General features: G+C 41.0%; 1 protein-coding gene across 1 annotated transcript in view; it reads right to left on the bottom strand.

The window, feature by feature from the left end:
- Positions 1-19,365, bottom strand: part of PKHD1 (PKHD1 ciliary IPT domain containing fibrocystin/polyductin) — a 425,169-nt gene that overhangs the window by 287,167 nt on the left and 118,637 nt on the right. The window contains exon 35 of the mRNA XM_089918628.1: positions 5,111-5,267. Coding sequence (XP_089774754.1) covers positions 5,111-5,267 — 157 coding nt within the window. The remainder of the gene's footprint in view (positions 1-5,110; positions 5,268-19,365) is intronic.

Genomic DNA, 19,365 nt, shown 5'->3' with positions numbered 1-19,365 from the left:
TCTAGGCCTTTTGCTAATTAAGATGAAATCATAAGAGATATAGCTGAAGCTCTTATCAGCGTCACAAAATAATGTGCCATTTTTTCCAAAAAGTTCAGGAATCAGTACATACAGCAGCATAAATAACGGTGAAAACTTAGTCTTTGGGTGCCATTTCTCAATTGCCTCAAAGAAATTTATAATCCTCCTTTCTACTATAAGTTTTACTTGTAAGAAAAAAAAGTGTGTTCTATATAAACATAAGGAAGGCACAGAGAGTTCAGAACTCTCAAGAGCCATATGTAGAACTGTTGGTTTTCCTGATGGAGGAGCCTGGTCCCTGTATATACTGGGATTCTGGTTTCCATGAATGGAGAAAATATGGAGGATGCAGTATCTTCATAAAGTAGTTCCAAATGTAGTTCCTAGGTGATCTAGTTTCACTTCTATTTAGCACTAATCCTTTCAAAGTGTGTACATACTTCATGTGGAATGTTTTCTTCATAATACTGTGGAAATGGCTGAGAAAGTACTTCCACTATAATACTTTATATCTTGTTCGTTAAAATCTTTTTTTTTTTTTTTTTTTTTTTTTGCGGTACACAGGCCTCTCGCCACTGTGCCCTCTCCCGTTGCGGAGCACAAGCTCCGGACGCGCAGGCCCAGTGGCCATGGCCACGGCATGCGGGATCCTCCCGGACCGGGGCACGAACCTGCGTCCCCCGCAGGCGGACTCTCAACCACTGCGCCACCAGGGAAGCCCCGTTAAAATCTTTTGAATAAATTATTTTTTGGCTTGAAATTTTTCATGACTTGTTTCATCCCATAGATGGTATCAAAAAATAAAGAAAATTTCACACAGCTATTTTTCTGATACCATGAATGGGTATGAAAAAGACAGACAGTAACAGATACTCAGAGAGTGAATTGCTGTTATTGATGATGATGATAACAATTCAATCTTATACTTGAATAGATTTTTATTGTCCTTCAAGTATCTTCACACCTATTATAGACGAAGAGAAGACATTAGGGGTTGAGAGCTACACCATATCAACCAGATAGTTGAGAGCTGGGGTTCTTCCCCAGTGAAAGCCTTCTTCATATGTCTTTTAGAAACAAACAAACAAAAAATAACTTAGCAGTGGATTTTGTATTTCTAACTCATAAAGATATACTTTTTTATGTAGATGTGTATACATGTGTATGTATGTGAATATATGTAAATTTATGTATTTATGTGTGTATATACGTATATAGACAGATATCAGTGAGCACAACTAAGGACAGTAAAAGCAAATTAGTTGAGAAAAGTGATATTTAAGAGAGGAAGAACTTCAAAATTATACTTCTTAAATTTCATCTGGGATCTGAATTCTGCACCATTTTACTTGTCCACCCATTCAAAAATCAACACATGTACTTTGAGCCCACATCATGAGTCAGGCACGGTCCTAGACACTGAAGAGACAGCAGTAAATAATTGATGGAAGTTCTTTGCCTTTTTGAGCTTATCCTAGCAGAGGAAATGAACTGTAAATAAACAAGTAAATTATAGTATCTCATGTAGTGATAAATGATATGAAGAAAACTAAAGCAAAATAAATGGAGTAATAGGATTGCTATAATTTTAGAAAAGATGGCAAGTCCTCTCTAATAAGTTGACATTTTCTCAAAGAGAGAATGAAATAAGTGAGCTAGACACATAAATATCTAGAGGAAGAATATTCCAGGCAAAGGGCATTATGTGCAAAGGCCGTGAGGCAGGTGTGTCACTGGTATATTCACAGAAGAGCTGGAGCAGAGTGAATCAGGAAGGCAAGGTCAATGAAAGGATCAGAAGTTTAATAATGGTGTGAACCTTATTCCTAGTGAGATGAGAAGCCATTGGGGTAGGGGTGGTTGAGGAAATAAGATCTGACATATTTTAAAGGGTGTGGACAATAAACTATTGGGGATTATTTTAGCATATAGCACAAAAGTCAAATACCAATGACTTAAACACATGAAGGCATATTTTTCTATCACAAAAAGTACTTCAGAGGTGGGCAGCCCCAGGTGCCATGCTAGTATGACAACTCGGAAGGTGGGCAGCCCCAGGTGCCATGCTCGTATGACATCAGAGTCCCGGGTTTCTTCCATTCTTCTGTTTCCTCATTCTGTTTTTTGGCCACACCAAGGGGCATGTGGGCTCTTAGTTCCCGTGCCCTTGCAGTGGAATCATAGATTCTTAACCACTGCACCTCCAGGGAATTCCCTATTTTTCCATTCTTAGCAAGTCAACTCATGGTCCAAGATGGCAGTTGAAAATGTAGCTATCACATTTACATTCCAGGAAGCAGGGAGGAGAAAGAAAGAGGGACAAATAGGGCATGCCTCCTACTAAGCCAGCTCTACTTTAAGAAATGTCCTAGATGTCCTGCACCACTCTTCCCCTTACATATCACTGGCCAGCTCTTAGCCACAGGCTATGTCTACCTACAAAGGAGATGAGGAAATATAACATTTTAGCTGGATACACTGCTGCCCCAAATAAAAACTGGGGTTCTTGGGCTTCCCTGGTGGCACAGTGGTTGAGAGTCCGCCTGCCGATGCAAGGGACACGGGTTCGTGTCCCAGTCCGGGAAGATCCCACATGCCGCAGAGCGGCTAGGCCCGTGAGCCATGGCCACTGAGCCTGTGCGTCCAGAGCCTGTGCTCCACAACGGGAGAGGCCACAACAGTGAGAGGCTCACGTACCACAAAAAACAAAACAAAACAAAACAAAACTGCAGTTCTGCTACTAAAGAAGACAAAAAAATTAGAAACATGGGAACCAGTTAAGAAGTTGTTTGAAATGGTCCCAGCCAAAAGTTAGGTTGAATAGGACTAGGTTGGTACTAATGGGACACATGTTGAAGATTCAGCCAGTAAGACTCACTGATGGATTGGTCATGGAATATAAGAAGAAGAAAGATATCTAGGGTGCCACCAAGGTTTTTGGCCTGAGCCACTGGCTATTAAGTGAGATGGGGAAATTCCTCCCACATTGAATCTGTGTGTATATTGACGTCTACACGATCAAAACTTGTCTCATGTACAAAGTACATGCTCTTCACCTCCTCTCCACTATCCAACTCTAATCTTACACCCTGGACACTCGGATTACTTCTGTCTACATTCTGCCTTACCTCCTACATCACGTGTTTTAGAACTAGACATTTTACTCTTTTATATTTGCTCCCTAATTACTTTTTCTTTAGTAGTAACGCACATTATTCATGTTAAGCATTATTCCTCACTTCTTGTGTCTCACACAGAGCTCCTGGGCCACTTAATAAGCATTCACAAGTCATCTGTTGAACCAAATTTCATCTGCGTCCTTTCCCAGTTCTCATGCTTTCTAGAACCTATGACCCATATCTCTGTGATTAAAATCTTACTTTCACTCTAGGCAACCCTGCTCCCTACCAACAACTCCTGTTTGTACAGAAACAGGTGTCCACCACTTATCCTCACGATCCTACCAATGGGGGGGATGCTTCACATAACAGACTTTCCCTCTCCATGGGATGAGGGTTAGCCCTTCTAAACCTAGTCACTTATTCTAAATAATGAGAGTGAAGTATTGCCTGAACAGGAACATTTAGGAATAACCACCACTGAAAGGTGACAGCTTGGGGCAAGTATCTGGGTTACTAGGATCTTGAAATCTCCAAGAGTGGAAGACAGGGACAGGTATCCACATACCTCTGCCTTTCCCTTGCCCTCTGTTCTCCTCTGATGCCTCTTCTCCATCTTCAGTCTCTGGCCCTATCAACAAACACCATTCCTTGCTGGAACATTTACCTGGAACTACTAGGATATCCAGAGACTCAGATGGGCTGAGTTTGAGGACTTTTAGATGCAAAACTTCTCCCAAATTGTATCAATATCAGGCAAAGACCCTTGAGCTCCTGAAGGGCATCCCATCCTCCAACAGGATTTGACTCCTGTGGCGAGAATCCTGGTTAAAGGCCTGTAAAGAGCATCTTTTCTCTGAGCTGAGACTTGAAGTCTGTAATTTTCTTTTGTCATTGCCAGTCCTTAGGTAGCTGCTAGCTGTCAATAAGTCAGTACTCCCCATAGCCACTGGCTACACACACACACAACCACCACCAAAAAGACAGGTCAGGAGCTCAAGCTCACAGGCCTTTTTCCTAAAGGGTACTAATTAATTGATTTGCCTGAAATCTTCTCCTTGCTACCAGAGGGAAAAAAAATAAGCTTGCAGAATAAAGAATGTAAAATTCCTAATAAGTCCACCTGTAAGAGACGGGTAGTAACACTCCATCAGTTTATCCTCTGTAAAATATTTTATTCTCCCTCATATAGCCACAAGCTTACTTTAACAAGAACAAATGCTCCTGTAAATGTTAAATATATTTATAGTACAGAATGGTGTTTTAGTGCAGTTTTATAGATCTCTGTAACTAATCACATTTGCCAGTGAACAAGAGTCCCTTTGATAACCATTCGTTATTATCTGCCACTGAAGGAGGCAATGATTTTTATTCTCATTTAACAGATAAGGAAACAAACTCATGAGGAGGTAGAAACAACTGACTTAGTCACTTGGTAATGAGGGGGAGGAGTTAAAATTTGAATTCTCAGTCTCTCCGCAATTCCCAGACCCTAGAGCTATGTGCCCGGTTTTGCAATAAGGAAGCCTATTTATATGACTTTCCACGGGACAAGGAAGTCAAAACCACAACAGGGTAAAAGCAGGAAGGCATTGCTTTCTTGGCAGAGAATTTCAAAGGCAGCAGCATTAACTGATTTCAGAGCCTTCTGCTATATCGTGAGTGCTGCCAGGGACAAGCATGAATACAAAGGACTTGAATAAAGAAGCATATTCTTGGAGAACACTGATCACCCTCTTGCATTTGAAAAATTAAAATAATCAAGCTCTGTGCTTTTAAGAGTCAAAAGAAAGGGCTTTCATTTTGAACCTTCTGACCACTTCTTCCTTTCATAGGGAAATCTCAATTTGGTCTGAGAATAAATTGTCAACCAAGGGCTGGAACTTATCCAAAAATTTCCCCTTCCTTCTGCCCCTAAAATGATAAAATCATATATAATAATGCCACCCCCATCTCCAAATTCCGCAAACCTTTCACGTGCAGGAAGTTGAGGATGCTGGTGTTGGTGTCCAACAGGAGCAGCTGGCCTTTCTCTACCGTGACGTTGTCGCCCTCTTGTGGCAGTCGCTCGGGAAACCAGCTGTGAGCCCTGGACCACCTCCGGCAGAACTGAAAGGGAAAGTTGCCCTGGAAAACAGGTTTTGTTATTTTATTTTGTTTTGTTTTCAAGCAGGATAGTCTGGGTGATCCATCAGAACAGAAACTCCTTAAACTCAAATTAATTTAAATATAATTTTAAACATCTCCATAAAATTAGTCACCCTCATACAACTAACTCAAAAAAGGGAAAATACGGAAGGGGCAAAGTCGTACTCAAAGTTCTGTGTTCAGCCTCTGGAATTCTCCAGCGATATGCTGGTAATACTTTCTTACCTTTTTGCCCAAGAACAGCCCACCTTCCACCTAACAGATGGGGTCGATTCCATTTTTTATTTTTACAGACGTGTATTGAGTCTTGGACAAAAAGTCATAAATAGCCAGGAATAGAGAGAATTAACACATTCTGCTTGATGGGTGGCATTTTGCTTTACATAAATGGTACCACTTTTCACTGGCTCTACTGCCAAGTGTCCCTGTCTTATAGGAACATTCCTCTCTCCACGTGTTCAGATCCATCCTCCCACCCTGCCTCTTTTGATATTACTGATGCCTTTCCCTCTGTGTTTGGTGCATCCATGCTGGCAGTTTGTGCACAGGAAAAATGCCAGCTGACTTCAGATGACAACCCAGAACCTCTGAGGGAGGTGCCGGGAGTGGGACTGTGAGGCGCCTAGAGGAGGAAGCACCCTTGACCTCCCGCAGTCTCCCTCTCAGAGCTTTTGGCTTCCTGTTAATTTACAGTCACACTGAACTCACGTGGTTTTCAAACCAAGGATGTGAAAATCACAGAAAGCAGTATCTGGCTCATGCAAGAGGCAGAGAACAGGTTTAAATGTCCTGTGCAGCTACGGAACTGTAATTCTGATAAATGTAATGAAATCCTCTTGGACAAGGTGATTAGCTCAAGGTCATACAGATGACATGGGTATGCCTCTCTCCCAACAGTTCTTCTTCCCACACAGATTCCAACCTAATGCGAAGCCCCAGTTCCTATAAAACAACTGCCTAGAAAGTCCTCTTGTGAGATGTCTGAGGCAGATGGAAGAAGATCGTGAAGAAGGGGAGGCATGTTTATAATACCAATAACTGCACCTCCACAGAGAACAGTGCCCTGGAGTATTTCTGAGAGAGAAAATGGACAAATGTGTTGCCAGAAGTCAGTAGATTTTCCAGGTATACTGACCCCCAGCTCACTAGTCCTGAGTTATATACTGAACCCGATCACCAACAAGACTTGGGGATAAGGAAAAGCAGGATCTTTTCATTTTCTGCATCTACAAAGGAGAAATAACTCAGTGACTCATCCCAATTTAAGAGATGGAAAGGCATCAGGCACAGTGATAAGTAGTCCCAGCACCACAGGAAAAAAAGAACGTGTGGTACCCAAGCATCATTGTGAGCTGTATGAACCGTGACCACAGGATGACCATCCAAACACTCAAAAAGTGGGAGAGAAGTTTACCTCTCCACCTATTTCACACTGAAGCTAGGCATGGGGAGGTGAAATTACAGAAGGGGCTCCTCATACGACTAGACATTCTACCTTCCTATAATCCTTTAATTCACTCCTGCAGAATCCACAAAGAAAAAGGGGGGCCAATAAGAGGAAACTGGAGTGGAATACATTGGTGAGAAGATGGAAAAGACCAAAAGATGGTGAAGACAACTCCAGAGAAGGTGAACCAGATTATCTGTAAGTCAGCCCTGAGTCACTAAGATAAGACATGTGAAAAAGCCTGGATTTCTAGAAGGTCAGAGATGGAAAGAACTCCTATCCCTTTATTTTAAAGATGATGTTTCAGACAGGGTTTCTCAGCCTAGAGCTGTTTACGGTGCAGATTCTCTCAGTGCCACCAGGATGGAACCAAAAGCTCAGGAGGAGGGATCAATTAGGAGACTGGAATTAACAAATACACACTACTATATATAAAACAAATAAACAACAAGGACCTACTATATAGCACAGGGAACTATAGTCAGTATCTTGTAAAAACCTATAATGGAAAAGAATCTGAAAAAGAATATATATATATATATCCAAATTACTTTGCTGTACACTTGAAACTAACACAACGTAGTAAATCAACTATACTTCAATTTTTTAAAAAAACTCTCAGGAGGTGGGAACAGGGAGTCATTTTAATCATCTCCTCAGTGGCACTTCTGCATCAAATTTTGAGGACCAATTCAAGGCAAGGGCTAGAGAACAGGGAGATAGATCCAAAAAAGGAACTGGGAGGCTCCCTTCACACCAGGCCCTGAAGCTCAGAGAAGGCCAGCAAGGGTGTGTGGATGAGCCATGAGGAGGAGTGAAGAATTCAGCAGCTTCAGCAGCTTGACTTTTTCTGAGACGTGAGCCTCATGTTCAGACCCAAGCCCAGCTACAGAGCTACACAAAAAACTTGTGTTCATGACCCTCACAATGGGAAGATGTGGAACAACTAGACGTTGGTTAGGTAAAAGGAAGTCAGAGGAGGACCATTCCATGATGTCTTCCCGTAATTAACTTGAGAACCTTTCAAACCTCAAGGTTAGCACTGATGCCTGTCATCTTAGCTCTGAGGGAACTTTAAAGACTTTCTCTCTGGCTCAGAAGCAGCTGTGTGTATCACTGGCTTCCTTCCCTGTGTTCTATCATCTTGGCCTGGCCGAAAAGCCTTTGAAAATTGCTATACTCAGGACCTTCAAGATGGCGGAGGAGTAAGACATGGAGATCACCTTCCTTCCCACAAATACATCAAAAATACATCTACGCGTGGAACAACTCCTACAGAACACCTACAGAATGCTGGCAGAAGACCTCAGACTTCCCAAAAGGCAAGAAACTCCCCATGCACCTGGGTAGGGCAAAAGAAAAAAGAAAAAACAGAGACAAAAGAATATGGATGGGGGGCTTCCCTGGTGGCGCAGTGGTTGGGAGTCCGCCTGCCGATGCAGGGGACACGGGTTCGTGCCCCGGTCCGGGAAGATCCCACATGCCGCAGAGCGGCTAGGCCCGTGAGCCATGGCCGCTGAGCCTGCACGTCCAGAGCCCGTGCACCATAACGGGAGAGGCCACAACAGTGAGAGGCCCGCGTACCGAAAAAAAAAAAGAATATGGATGGGACCTGCACCTCTGGGAGGGAGCTGTGAGGGAGGAAAGGTTTCCACATACTAGGGAGCCCCTTCACTGGTGGAAACGGGGTGGGGGTGGGGAGCTTCAGAGCCACGGAGTAGAGCACAGCAACAGGGGCGCAGAGGGCAAAGCAGAGAGATTCCCGCACAGAGGATTGGTGCCGACCAGCACTCACCAGCCCGAGAGGCTTGTCTGCTCACCCTCTGGGGCAGGTGGGGGCTGGGAGCTGAGGCTCAAGCTTCAGAGGTCAGATCCCGGGGACAGGACTGGGGTTGGCTGCATGAACACAGCCTGAAGGGGGCTAGTGCACCACAGCTAGATGAGAGGGATTCCAGGAAAAAGACTGGAACTGCCTAAGAGGCAAGAGACCATTGCTTCTGGGTGCATGAGGAGAGGAGATTCAGAGCACCACCTAAATGGGCTCCAGAGATGGGCAGGAGCCATGGCTATCAGCGTGGACACCAGAGACGGGCGTGAGACACTAAGGCTGCTGCTGCCGCCACCAAGAAGCCTGTGTGCAAGCACAGGTCACTATCCACACCTCTCCTCCCGGGAGCCTATGCAGCCCGCCACTGCCAGGACCCCGTGATCCAGGGACAACTTCCCCGGGAGAACACACGGTGCGCCTCAGGCTGTTGCAACATCACGCTGGCCTCTGCCACCACAGGCTCACCCCATATTCCGTACCCCTCCCTGCCCCCGGCCTGAGTGAGCCAGAGCCCCCTAATCACCCGCTCCTTTAACCCCCTCCTGTCTGGGTGAAGAACAGATGCCAGAGGGCGACCTACACACAGAGGCAGAGCCAAATCCAAAGCTGAACAACAGAAGTTGTGTGAACAGAGAAAGGGAAATCCCTCCCAGCAGCCTCAGGATCAGTGGATTAAATCTCCACAATCAACTTGATGTACCTGCATCTGTGGAATACATGAATAGAGAACGAATCATCCCAAACTTCAGGCGGTGGACTTCAAGAGCAGCTGTAGACGTGGGGTTTGCTGTATGCAACTGACTAGATTCTGATTTATATGTTTATCTTAGTTTAGTTTTTACTGCTTGTTATCATTGGTGGATTTCTTTATTGGTTTGGTTGCTCTCTTTTTTATTTTTTATTACTTTTCTATTTTAATATATATTTTTTATTTTAATAACTTTATTTCTTTTATTCTATTTTTCTTTCTTTCTTTTTTGTCTCCCTTTTCTTCTGAGCTGTGTGGCTAACAGGGTCTTGGTGCTCCAGTCAGGTGTCAGGCCTGGGACTCTGAGGAGGGAGAGCTGAGTTCAGGACATTGGTCCACCAGAGACCTCCCGGCCCCACGTAATATCAGTCAGCGAGAGCTCTCCCAGAGATCTCCAACTCAACACTAAGGCCCTGCTCAACTCAACAACCAGCAAGCTCCAGTGCTGGACACCCCATGCCAAACAACTAGCAAGACAAGAACACAATGCTACCCATTAGGCACCCATTAGAGGCTGCCTAAAATCATACTAAGTTCACAGACACCCCAAAACATACCACCGGAAGCAGTCCTTCCCACCAGAAAGACAAGATCCAGGCTCATCCACCAGAACACAGGCACCAGTCCCCTCTACCAGGACACCTACACAATCCCCTGAACCAACCTTACCCACTGGGGGCAGACACCAAAAACAATGGGAACTATGAACCTGCAGCCTGTGAAAAGGAGACCCCAAACACAGTAAGTTAAGCAAAATGAGAAGACAGAGAAATACGTAGCAGATGAAGGAGCAAGGTAAAAACCCACCAGACCTAACAAATGAAGAGGAAATAGGCAGTCTACCTGAAAAATAATTCAGAGCAATGATAGTAAAGATGATGCGAAAACTTGGAAATAGAATGGAAAAAATACAAGAAATATTTAACAGGGACCGAGAAGAACTAAACAGCAAACAAACAATGATGAACAACACAATAAATTAAATTAAAAATTCTCTAGAAGTAATCAATAGCAGAATAACTGAGGCAGAAGAACAGATAAGTGACCTGGAAGATAAAATAGTGGAAATAACTACCACAAAGCAGAATAAAGAAAACGAATGAAAAGAATCAAGGACAGTCTCAGAGACCTCTGGGACAACATTAATCGCACCAACATTCAAACTATAGGGGTCCCAGAAGAAGAAGACAAAAAGAAAGGGACTGAGAAAATATTTGAAAAGATTATACTTGAAAACTTCCCTAATATGGGAAAGAAAATATTCAATCAAGTCCAGGAAGTGCAGAGAGTCCCATACAGGATAAATCCAGGGAGAAATATGCCAAAACACATATTAATCAAACTGTCAAAAATTAAATACAAAGAAAAGATATTAAAAGCAGCAAGGGAAGAACGACAAATAACATACAAGGGAATCCCCATAAGGTTAACAGCTGTTCTTTTCAGCAGAAACTCTGCAAGCCAGAAGGGAGTGGCAGGACATATTTAAAGTGATGAAAGAGAAAAACCTGCAACCAAGATTACTCTACCCAGCAAGGATCTCATTCACGTTCAACGGAGAAATTAAAACTTTAAAGACAAGCAAAAGCTAAGAGAATTCAGCACCACCAAACCAGCTTTACAACTGCTAAGGAATTTCTCTAGGCAGAGAAAACAAGAGAAGGAAAACACCCACAATAACAAACTCAACACAATTAAGAAAATGGGAATAGGAACATACATATCAATAATTACCTTAAATGTAAATGGATTAAATGCTCCAACCAAAAGACATAGACTGGCTGAATGGATACAAAAACAAGACCCGTATAAATGCTGTCTACAAGAGACCCAGTTCAGACCTAGCGACACATATAGACTGAAAGTGAGGGGATGGAAAAAGAGATTCCATGCAAATGGAAATCATGAGAAACCTGGAGGAGCAATTCTCATATCTGACAAAACAGACTTTAAAATAAAGACTATTACAAGAGACAAAAAAGGACACTACATAATGATCAAGGGATCGATCCAAGAAGCAGACATAACAATTGTAAATATTTATGCACCCAACATAGGAGCACCTCAATACATAAGGCAAATACTAATAGCCATAAAAGGGGAAATCAACAGTAACACAATCATAGTAGGGAACTTTAACACCCCACTTTCACCAATGGACCACCAAAATGAAAATAAATAAGGAAACACAAGCTTTATATGATACATTAAACAAGATGGACTTAATTGATATTTATAGGACAGTCCATCCAAAAACAACAGATACACTTCCTTCTCAAGTGCTCATGAAACATTCTCCAGGATAGATCATACCTTGGGTCACAAATCAAGCCTTGGTAATTTAAGAAAACTGAAATTGTATCAAGTATCTTTTCTGACTACAATGCTATGAGACTAGGTATCAATTACAGGAAAAAAAACTGTAAAAAATACAAACCCATGGAGGCTAAACAATACACTACTAAATAACAAAGAGATCACTGAGTAAATCAAAGGGAAATCAAAAAATACCTAGAAACAAATGACAATGAAAACAAGATGGCCCAAAACCTATGGGATGCAGCAAAAGCAGTTCTAAGAGGGAAGTTTATAGCAATATAATCTTACCTCCAGAAACAAGAAAAATCCCAAGCAACCTAACCTTACACCTAAAGCAATTAGAGAAAGAAGAACAAAAAATACCCAAAGTTAACAAAAGGAAAGAAATCATAAAGATCAGATCAGAAATAAATGAAAAAGAAATGAAGGAAACGATAGCAAAGATCAATAAAACTAAAAGCTGCTTCTTTGAGAACATAAACAGAATTCATAAACCATTAGTCAGACTCATTAAGAAAAAAAGAGACAAAACTCAAATCAGTAGAATCAGAAATGAAAAAGGAGAAGTAACAACTGACACTGCAGAAATACAAAGGATCATGAGAGATTACTACAAGCAACTCTATGACAATAAAATGGACAACCTGGAAGAAATGGACAAATTCTTAGAAAAGCACAACCTTCTGAGATTGAACCAGGAAAAAATAGAAAATATAAACAGACCAATCACAAGCACTAAAATTGAAACTGTGATTAAAAATCTTCCAACAAACAAAAGCCCAGGACCAGATGGCTTCACAGGTGAATTCTATCAAACATTTAGAGAAGAGCTAACATCCATCCTTCTCAAAACCTTCCAAAATGTAGCACAGGAAGGAACACTCCCAAACTCATTCTACAAGGCCACCATCACCCTGATACCAAAACCAGACAAAGATGTCACACACAAAAGAGAAAACGACAGGCCAGTATCACTGATGAACATAGATGTAAAAATCCTCAACAAAATACTAACAAACAGAATCCAGCAGAACATTCAAAGGATCATACACCATGATCAAGTGGGGTTTATCCCAGGAATGCAAGGATTCTTCAATATATGCAAATCAATCAATGTGATACACCATATTAACAAACTGAAGGATAAATATCATATGATAATCTCAATAGATACAGAAAAAGCTTTCAACAAAATTCAACACCCATTTGTGTTAAAAAAAACTCTCCAGGCTTCCCTGGTGGCACAGTGGTTGAGAATCTGCCTGCTAATGCAGGGGGCACGGGTTCGAGCCCTGGTCTGGGAGGATCCCACATGCCACGGAGCAACTGGGCCCGTGAGCCACAACTACTGAGCCTGCACGTCTGGAGCCTGTCTCCGCAACAAGAGAGGCCGCGATAGTGAGAGGCCCGCGCACCGCGATGAAGAGTGGCCCCCGCTTGCCACAACTAGAGATAGCCCTCGCACAGAAACGAAGACCCAACACAGCGAAAATAAATAAATAAATAAATAAATAATAAACTCCTACCCCCAACATCATCTTTAAAAAAAAAAAAACTCTCCAGAAAGTAGGCATAGAGGGAACTGACCTCAACATAATAAAGGCCATGTATGACAAAAACACGCCAACATCGTTCTCAATGGGGAAAAACTGAAACCATTTCCATTAAAATCAGAAAAAGACAAGGTTTCCCACTCTCACCACTATTATTCAACATAGTTTTGGAAGTTTTAGCCACAGCAATCAGAGAAGAAAAAGAAATAGAAGGAATCCAAATCTGAAAAGAAGAAGTAAAGCTGTCACTGTTTGCAGATGACATGATACTATACATAGGGAATCCTAAAGATCCCACCAGAAAACTGCTAGAGCTAATAAATGAATTTCGTAAAGTAGCAGGATACAACATTAATGCACAGAAATCTCTTGCATTCCCATATACTTATGATGAAAAATCTGAAAGAGAAATTAAGAAAACCCTCCCATTAACCACTGCAACAAAAAGAGTAAAATATCTAGGAATAAACCTACCTAAGGAGACAAAAGACCTGTATGCAGAAAACTATAAGACACTGATGAAAGAAATTAAAATGATACAAACAGATGAAGAGATATACCATGTCCTTGGATCGGAAGAATCAACATTGTGAAAATGACTATACTACCCAAAGCAATCTACAGATCCAATGCAATCCCTATCAAACTACCAATGTCATTTTTCACAGAACTAGAACAAAAAATTTCACAATTCGTATGGAAACACAAAAGACCCCAAATAGCCAAAGCAATCGTGAGAAAGAAAAACGGAGTTGGAGGAATCAGGCTCCCTGACTTCAGACCATACTACAAAGCTACAGTAATCAAGACAGTATGGTACTGACAGAAAAACAGAAATACAGATCAATGGAAAAGGATAGAAAGCCCAGAGATAAACCCACACACATATGCTCACCTTATCTTTGATAAAGGAGGCAAGAATATACAAGGGAGAAAAGACAGCCTCTTCAATAAATGGTGCTGGCAAAACTGGACAGCAACATGTAAAAGAAAGAAATTAAAACACTCCCTAACACCATACACAAAAATAAACTCAAAATGGATTAAAGACCTAAATGTAAGGCCAGACACTATCAAACTCTTAGAGGAAAACATAGGCAGAACACTCTATGACATAAATCACAGCAAGATCCTTTTTGACCCACCTCCTAGAGAAATGGAAATAAAAACAAAAATAAACAAATGGGACCTAATGAAACTTCAAAGCTTTTACACAGCAAAGGAAACCATAAACAAGACAAAAAGACAACCCTCAGAATGGGAGAAAATATTTGCAAACGAAGCAACTGACAAAGGATTAATCTCCAAAATATACAAGCAGCTCATGCAGCTCAATATCAAAAAAACAAACAACCCAAACAAAAAATGCGCAGAAGACCTAAATAGACATTTCTCCAAAGAAGATATACAGACTGCCAACACACACATGGAAGGATGCTCAACATCACTAATCATTAGAGAAATGCAAATCAAAACTACAATGAGGTATCACCTCACACCGGTCAGAATGGCCATCATCAAAAAATCTACAAACAAGAAATGCTGGAGAGGGTGTGCAGAAAAGGGAACCCTCTTGCACTGTTGGTACAGCAGTTGGTGGGAATGTAAATTGATACAGCCACTACAGAGAACAGTATGGAGGTTCCTTAAAAAACTAAAAATAGAACTACCATATGACCCAGCAATCCCACTACTGGGCATATACACTGAAAAAAACATAATTCAAAAAGAGTCATGTACTGCAATGTTCATTGAAGCACTATTTACAATAGCCAGGACATGGAAGCAACTTAAGTGTCCATCGACAGATGAATGGATAAAGAAGATGGGGCACATATATACAATGGAATATTACTCAGGAATGAAATTGGAGTTATTTGTAGTCAGGTGGATGGACCGAGAGTCTGTCATACAGAGTGAAGTAAGTCAGAAAGAGAAAAACAAATACCATAAGCTAACACGTATATATGGAATCTAAAAAAAAAAAAAAAAAGGTTCTGAAGAACCTAGTGGCAGGACAGGAATAAAGACGCAGACATAGAGAATGGACTTGAGGACATGGGTAGGGGGAAGGGTAAGCTTAGACGAAGTGAGTGAGTAGCATGGACATATATACACTACCAAATGTAAAATAGATAGCTAGTGGGAAGCAGCAGCATAGCACAGGGAGATCAGCTCATTGCTTTTTGACCACCTAGAGTGGTGGGATAGGGAGGGTGGGAGGAGACACAAGAGCGAGGGTAATGGGGGATATATGTATACATAAAGCTTATTCACTTTGTTATACAGCATCAACTAACACACCAATGTAAAGCAGTTATACTCCAATAAAGATGTAAAAAAAAAGAACTATACTTAGCCCCAACCCAGCAGGTGGGAAGGTCAAATACTGTTATATCCTCTTTACAGCTGAGGAAACAGTATCCTCTTTACAGCTGAGGAAACAAAGCCTCAAAAAGTTTAAAGGTTGTGCTAAAGGCTGTGGAGGTGAAGACAACCTGGACCCAGCCAAGCAAGATCCTACCTTGGGTATTCCCGCTCACATGGCCTCTCTTGGGATGCTCTCAGCCAAAATATCTGCAAGGCACACTCCCTTACTTCATTCAGGTCTCTGCTCAAACAACACTTCCTTCTCTGTCTCCTTATTAAAATGTCCCATCACTCCTTCACCCTAATACTGCTTCATCCTTGTATTAGACCATATCATTCCTTGTGTATTTATCATCCATTGAGCTTATTACTCAAATGAAAAACAGGGACTTTGTTTTGGTCATTGCTATATCCCCAACCCCCTAAAAAGTGTCTGACACATAGTTAAGTGGAAAATAAAAATTGACGAAATGATTTCTTAAGTGAATCATCCACCTGCAAATTCCACACGCATTTATAGATATCTCACATACACAAAAGCATACATGCCTTCTTTATACAATAGGTGAGCAAATAAGTGATAAGGTCTAAAATTACTTAAAAATGTTATGCTCCCTAGGTCTCTTGATCCATTGAGTTTGGCCCACATCCTTTCCCACTCCTTTCTGTGTTTTCAAACTCTATGTAAACTTAAAACCAAACAAGGGTAAATGTACCAAAATTAAAACCAGAGACTCAGATTCAATCTCCCTATGAAATCTTCCACTGATTTTTTCTTTCACCTTAAGTCTCTTTATTGAATGTGGTACTTTTCAAATGGTTATCAATGGTAAGCATTAAATTTCGAAAGATCTAAGTTTCCCTCTGCCCAAAGCTTTTCCTTATCGTAATAAAGGTATCTTGAAATTATATAAAATGTATCAATGATACATGCCTATTACAAAACAGTGACTAAATACTAAAAGTAAAAAATTCCTAAACTTTTAGCAAAATTTTTTCCTAAAAAATTAATGCATCCTCAACTGTCCAACAGCACCTAGGGAAGTAGAAGAGTCAAATATCTCCATGATTTCAAGTTATCAGGGAATTCATTGTTACATGTGTGCTGCTATAAGAACTGTAGCTCTACATTTTCATAGTTGACACAATGGTAGTATAATTCTATTCCACAGGCCTCCTAGAGCAATAACCCCATGAGACAGAGGAGGTGGTCCACTTTCCAACATCTTTATCCTTCAGTTCCTTCAGTTTGATCCAATCAAGCAAACAAGAATGCTGACAGCATCACTAAAAAGACTTCTTGTCCATATATTGGAAAGCCTCTCAGTTGATACCAATGTAATGTTTTGGTACAAGCCATGCTCTGCATCACCAACTCAGCTCCCAGGTCAACGCAAGTTTCACTTTCACCAAACAACAGGTCTTTCCACCACAGTCCCCAAGGTGTTCAGCCTTTAGCTCTAGTTTTCTCCTTCAAGATAAACAAATCACTCATTCCCATTCTGCAGATGAAGAAAATCATCTCCCTATGGGCATATGGGGGTGGAGTAAAAATAGACTTGGCAACTATCCAGAACACGCCCTCATTTTTAACTTGGAACATACAGCCCCAAATAAACCAAAACAGAAACCAAAAAACAAAACAAAACACAAGCAAAAACTTTTCTGGTTCAGCGAGAAGCTTATGCAATTTGTTTTCTTCTTACAGCTTGTCAGCACTTCTCTGAACTTCAGGAATGTGCAGTGTCTGCAAATCTTACATGTCACCTTAAATGTACTTGCAGTACCACCAGAGTTATCTTGAAAGAAAGCACTGATCAGCAAGGTGGAACACCAGGCAAAGCAAAGACCTATTTGCAAGCATCTGTGTTAAGCCAGGGCTGTGGAGAAGGTAGAGTGTGGGGGTCTTTCTAGTCACAGTGCCTCCTAGATGACAAAGATAAGGAGGAACTATTTTGACACCTCCCCAGAATGCCTGCTTCAGCAAACAAGCCCTGGAAATAGGAAAAGACGCGTCCCTGTCACCAACGCTCTCTCCACCCTTTACACCACTCTGTTTTCTCCAAAGAACTTATCATCACTGAAACATTGTGTATTGTTTATAGTCAGTCAAGTCCCAGTAGAATGTAAGCTTCATGAGAGTTTCTTGGTTTTCTGCTGTATCCCAGTACCTACAACAATGCCTTGCCACATGGTCGGTACCCCAAAAAACGTGTTTGAATGAATAGTCAACTCTTATGTGGGCTCATAATCACTATGCCATAATTCAAAGTATTGTTTTAATAACTATAATAATTTGATATGACACTGCAGTTTTACTTTTTTCAGTGCTCTTTTACATAGAAATGTTTTTAATTCTTATGAAACCAAATGTATTGATCTTTTTTTTGTAACGTCCTCCATTCTTTTACACATAAGACTCCCTTCTTTCATTCTGACACAAATAGCACTTATATGTTCTTCTTGATTTGTAGGGTTTTATATTCGCATGTTTATCCTCAACTAATTTAGAATTTACGTTGGTGGGAAGTTTTCCATTTTTCCTTATTTTTTATCTTTGCTTTGTTCCCCCCGACCCCAAACATAATGAAATGTCTTCACACCATTTATTAAACAATAGAGTCTTGGCTATTTTCATAATTGTATTATAATGTTGGGTGATATTTAGCCTGTTGGCCAGTTAAAATCCTAAACCTTTCCTGTATGAGCTAGTGCAAAGGTATTTCTTTTAGATACATGTAACTTCATCCTTGTTCTTAAGGTGCTCATGTTATCCCTGAAAAAAAGACAAATAGCCAGGTAATTAATATAAAGTGTGATTAATTCAATAATTAAAGGCATAAGCAAGGTACTATGTGAGTTCAGAAAATTAGATGGCTAACTCTGGTAGAGACCGCCTTACAGATGAAAGCCCGTGCATTAATTACTTTTCTTCTTTTCAATCTGGACACTACACATGAATCAACACAGGCTGAGATGACTGCAGCTGACTATGAAACCCAAACATGCGCATTGTAGGAAAAGTCAACCATCTACAAACCCAGGATTACGAATAGAGCCCCTGACCTCTAATCCAATAACTCCTTAGGGAACAAAAAGGAAATTAAATTAGTTTGGCATAATTTGTTCTTACCGGGCTCATGCTGGCTCTAAGTGATCACTTTCTTTTCTCGGTGACTATAAACCCTTCACGATGATGAGATAACATGAGAAAGTCCCCCTCTGTTGCCCGGCACATTGACTACTCAAGGAAATGTCAGTAACGCCCCCTGCCAGCCACACGGGCCCAATTCACATTTATGCTTTGTCCCTGTTAGAAAACCGGGCAGTTCACTAGCTTCTCTCTCCCTTCTGTGCACATCCTATACGCCATGATTTCTCTAAGAATATTGATGTTAGCTCAGTGCTTCATCCATGTAAGTTATTTTAGCACTCCTGAGCTTCAGGAACTAGTACAGTCTGCAAACAGAACAAATTTACAGAACCTTTCCTCATCTTCTCTTCCATTCAAAGCTTCAAATCTCCTCAGATAATGTCTCTTCTGAATTATAAGCCTGAAGATCATTCCACGACCCAGCGCCTCCAATGTCCCAGGCACAGTGCTAGACATTTGACTTCTGGTATCACTAATCCTCACAAGTGAAAAACCTATGCATTACCCTCTCTACTTTAAATTTTTTTAATGTGACATTTTAAAATTTACTCATAATGACTAACATTTTTGAGTGCACTTAACAGTATAATACATATATACATTGTACTTATGTAATACATATGTACATGCATATATACATTATCTGTATATGCATAAC

Source organism: Delphinapterus leucas, chromosome 10 (assembly GCF_059928025.1).
Source record: "Delphinapterus leucas isolate spDelLeu-1000000601 "Yukka" chromosome 10, BTC_Dleu_Yukka2, whole genome shotgun sequence".
Taxonomy (NCBI): Eukaryota; Metazoa; Chordata; class Mammalia; order Artiodactyla; family Monodontidae; genus Delphinapterus; species Delphinapterus leucas.
This window is presented reverse-complemented; position numbering and strand designations above follow the sequence as displayed.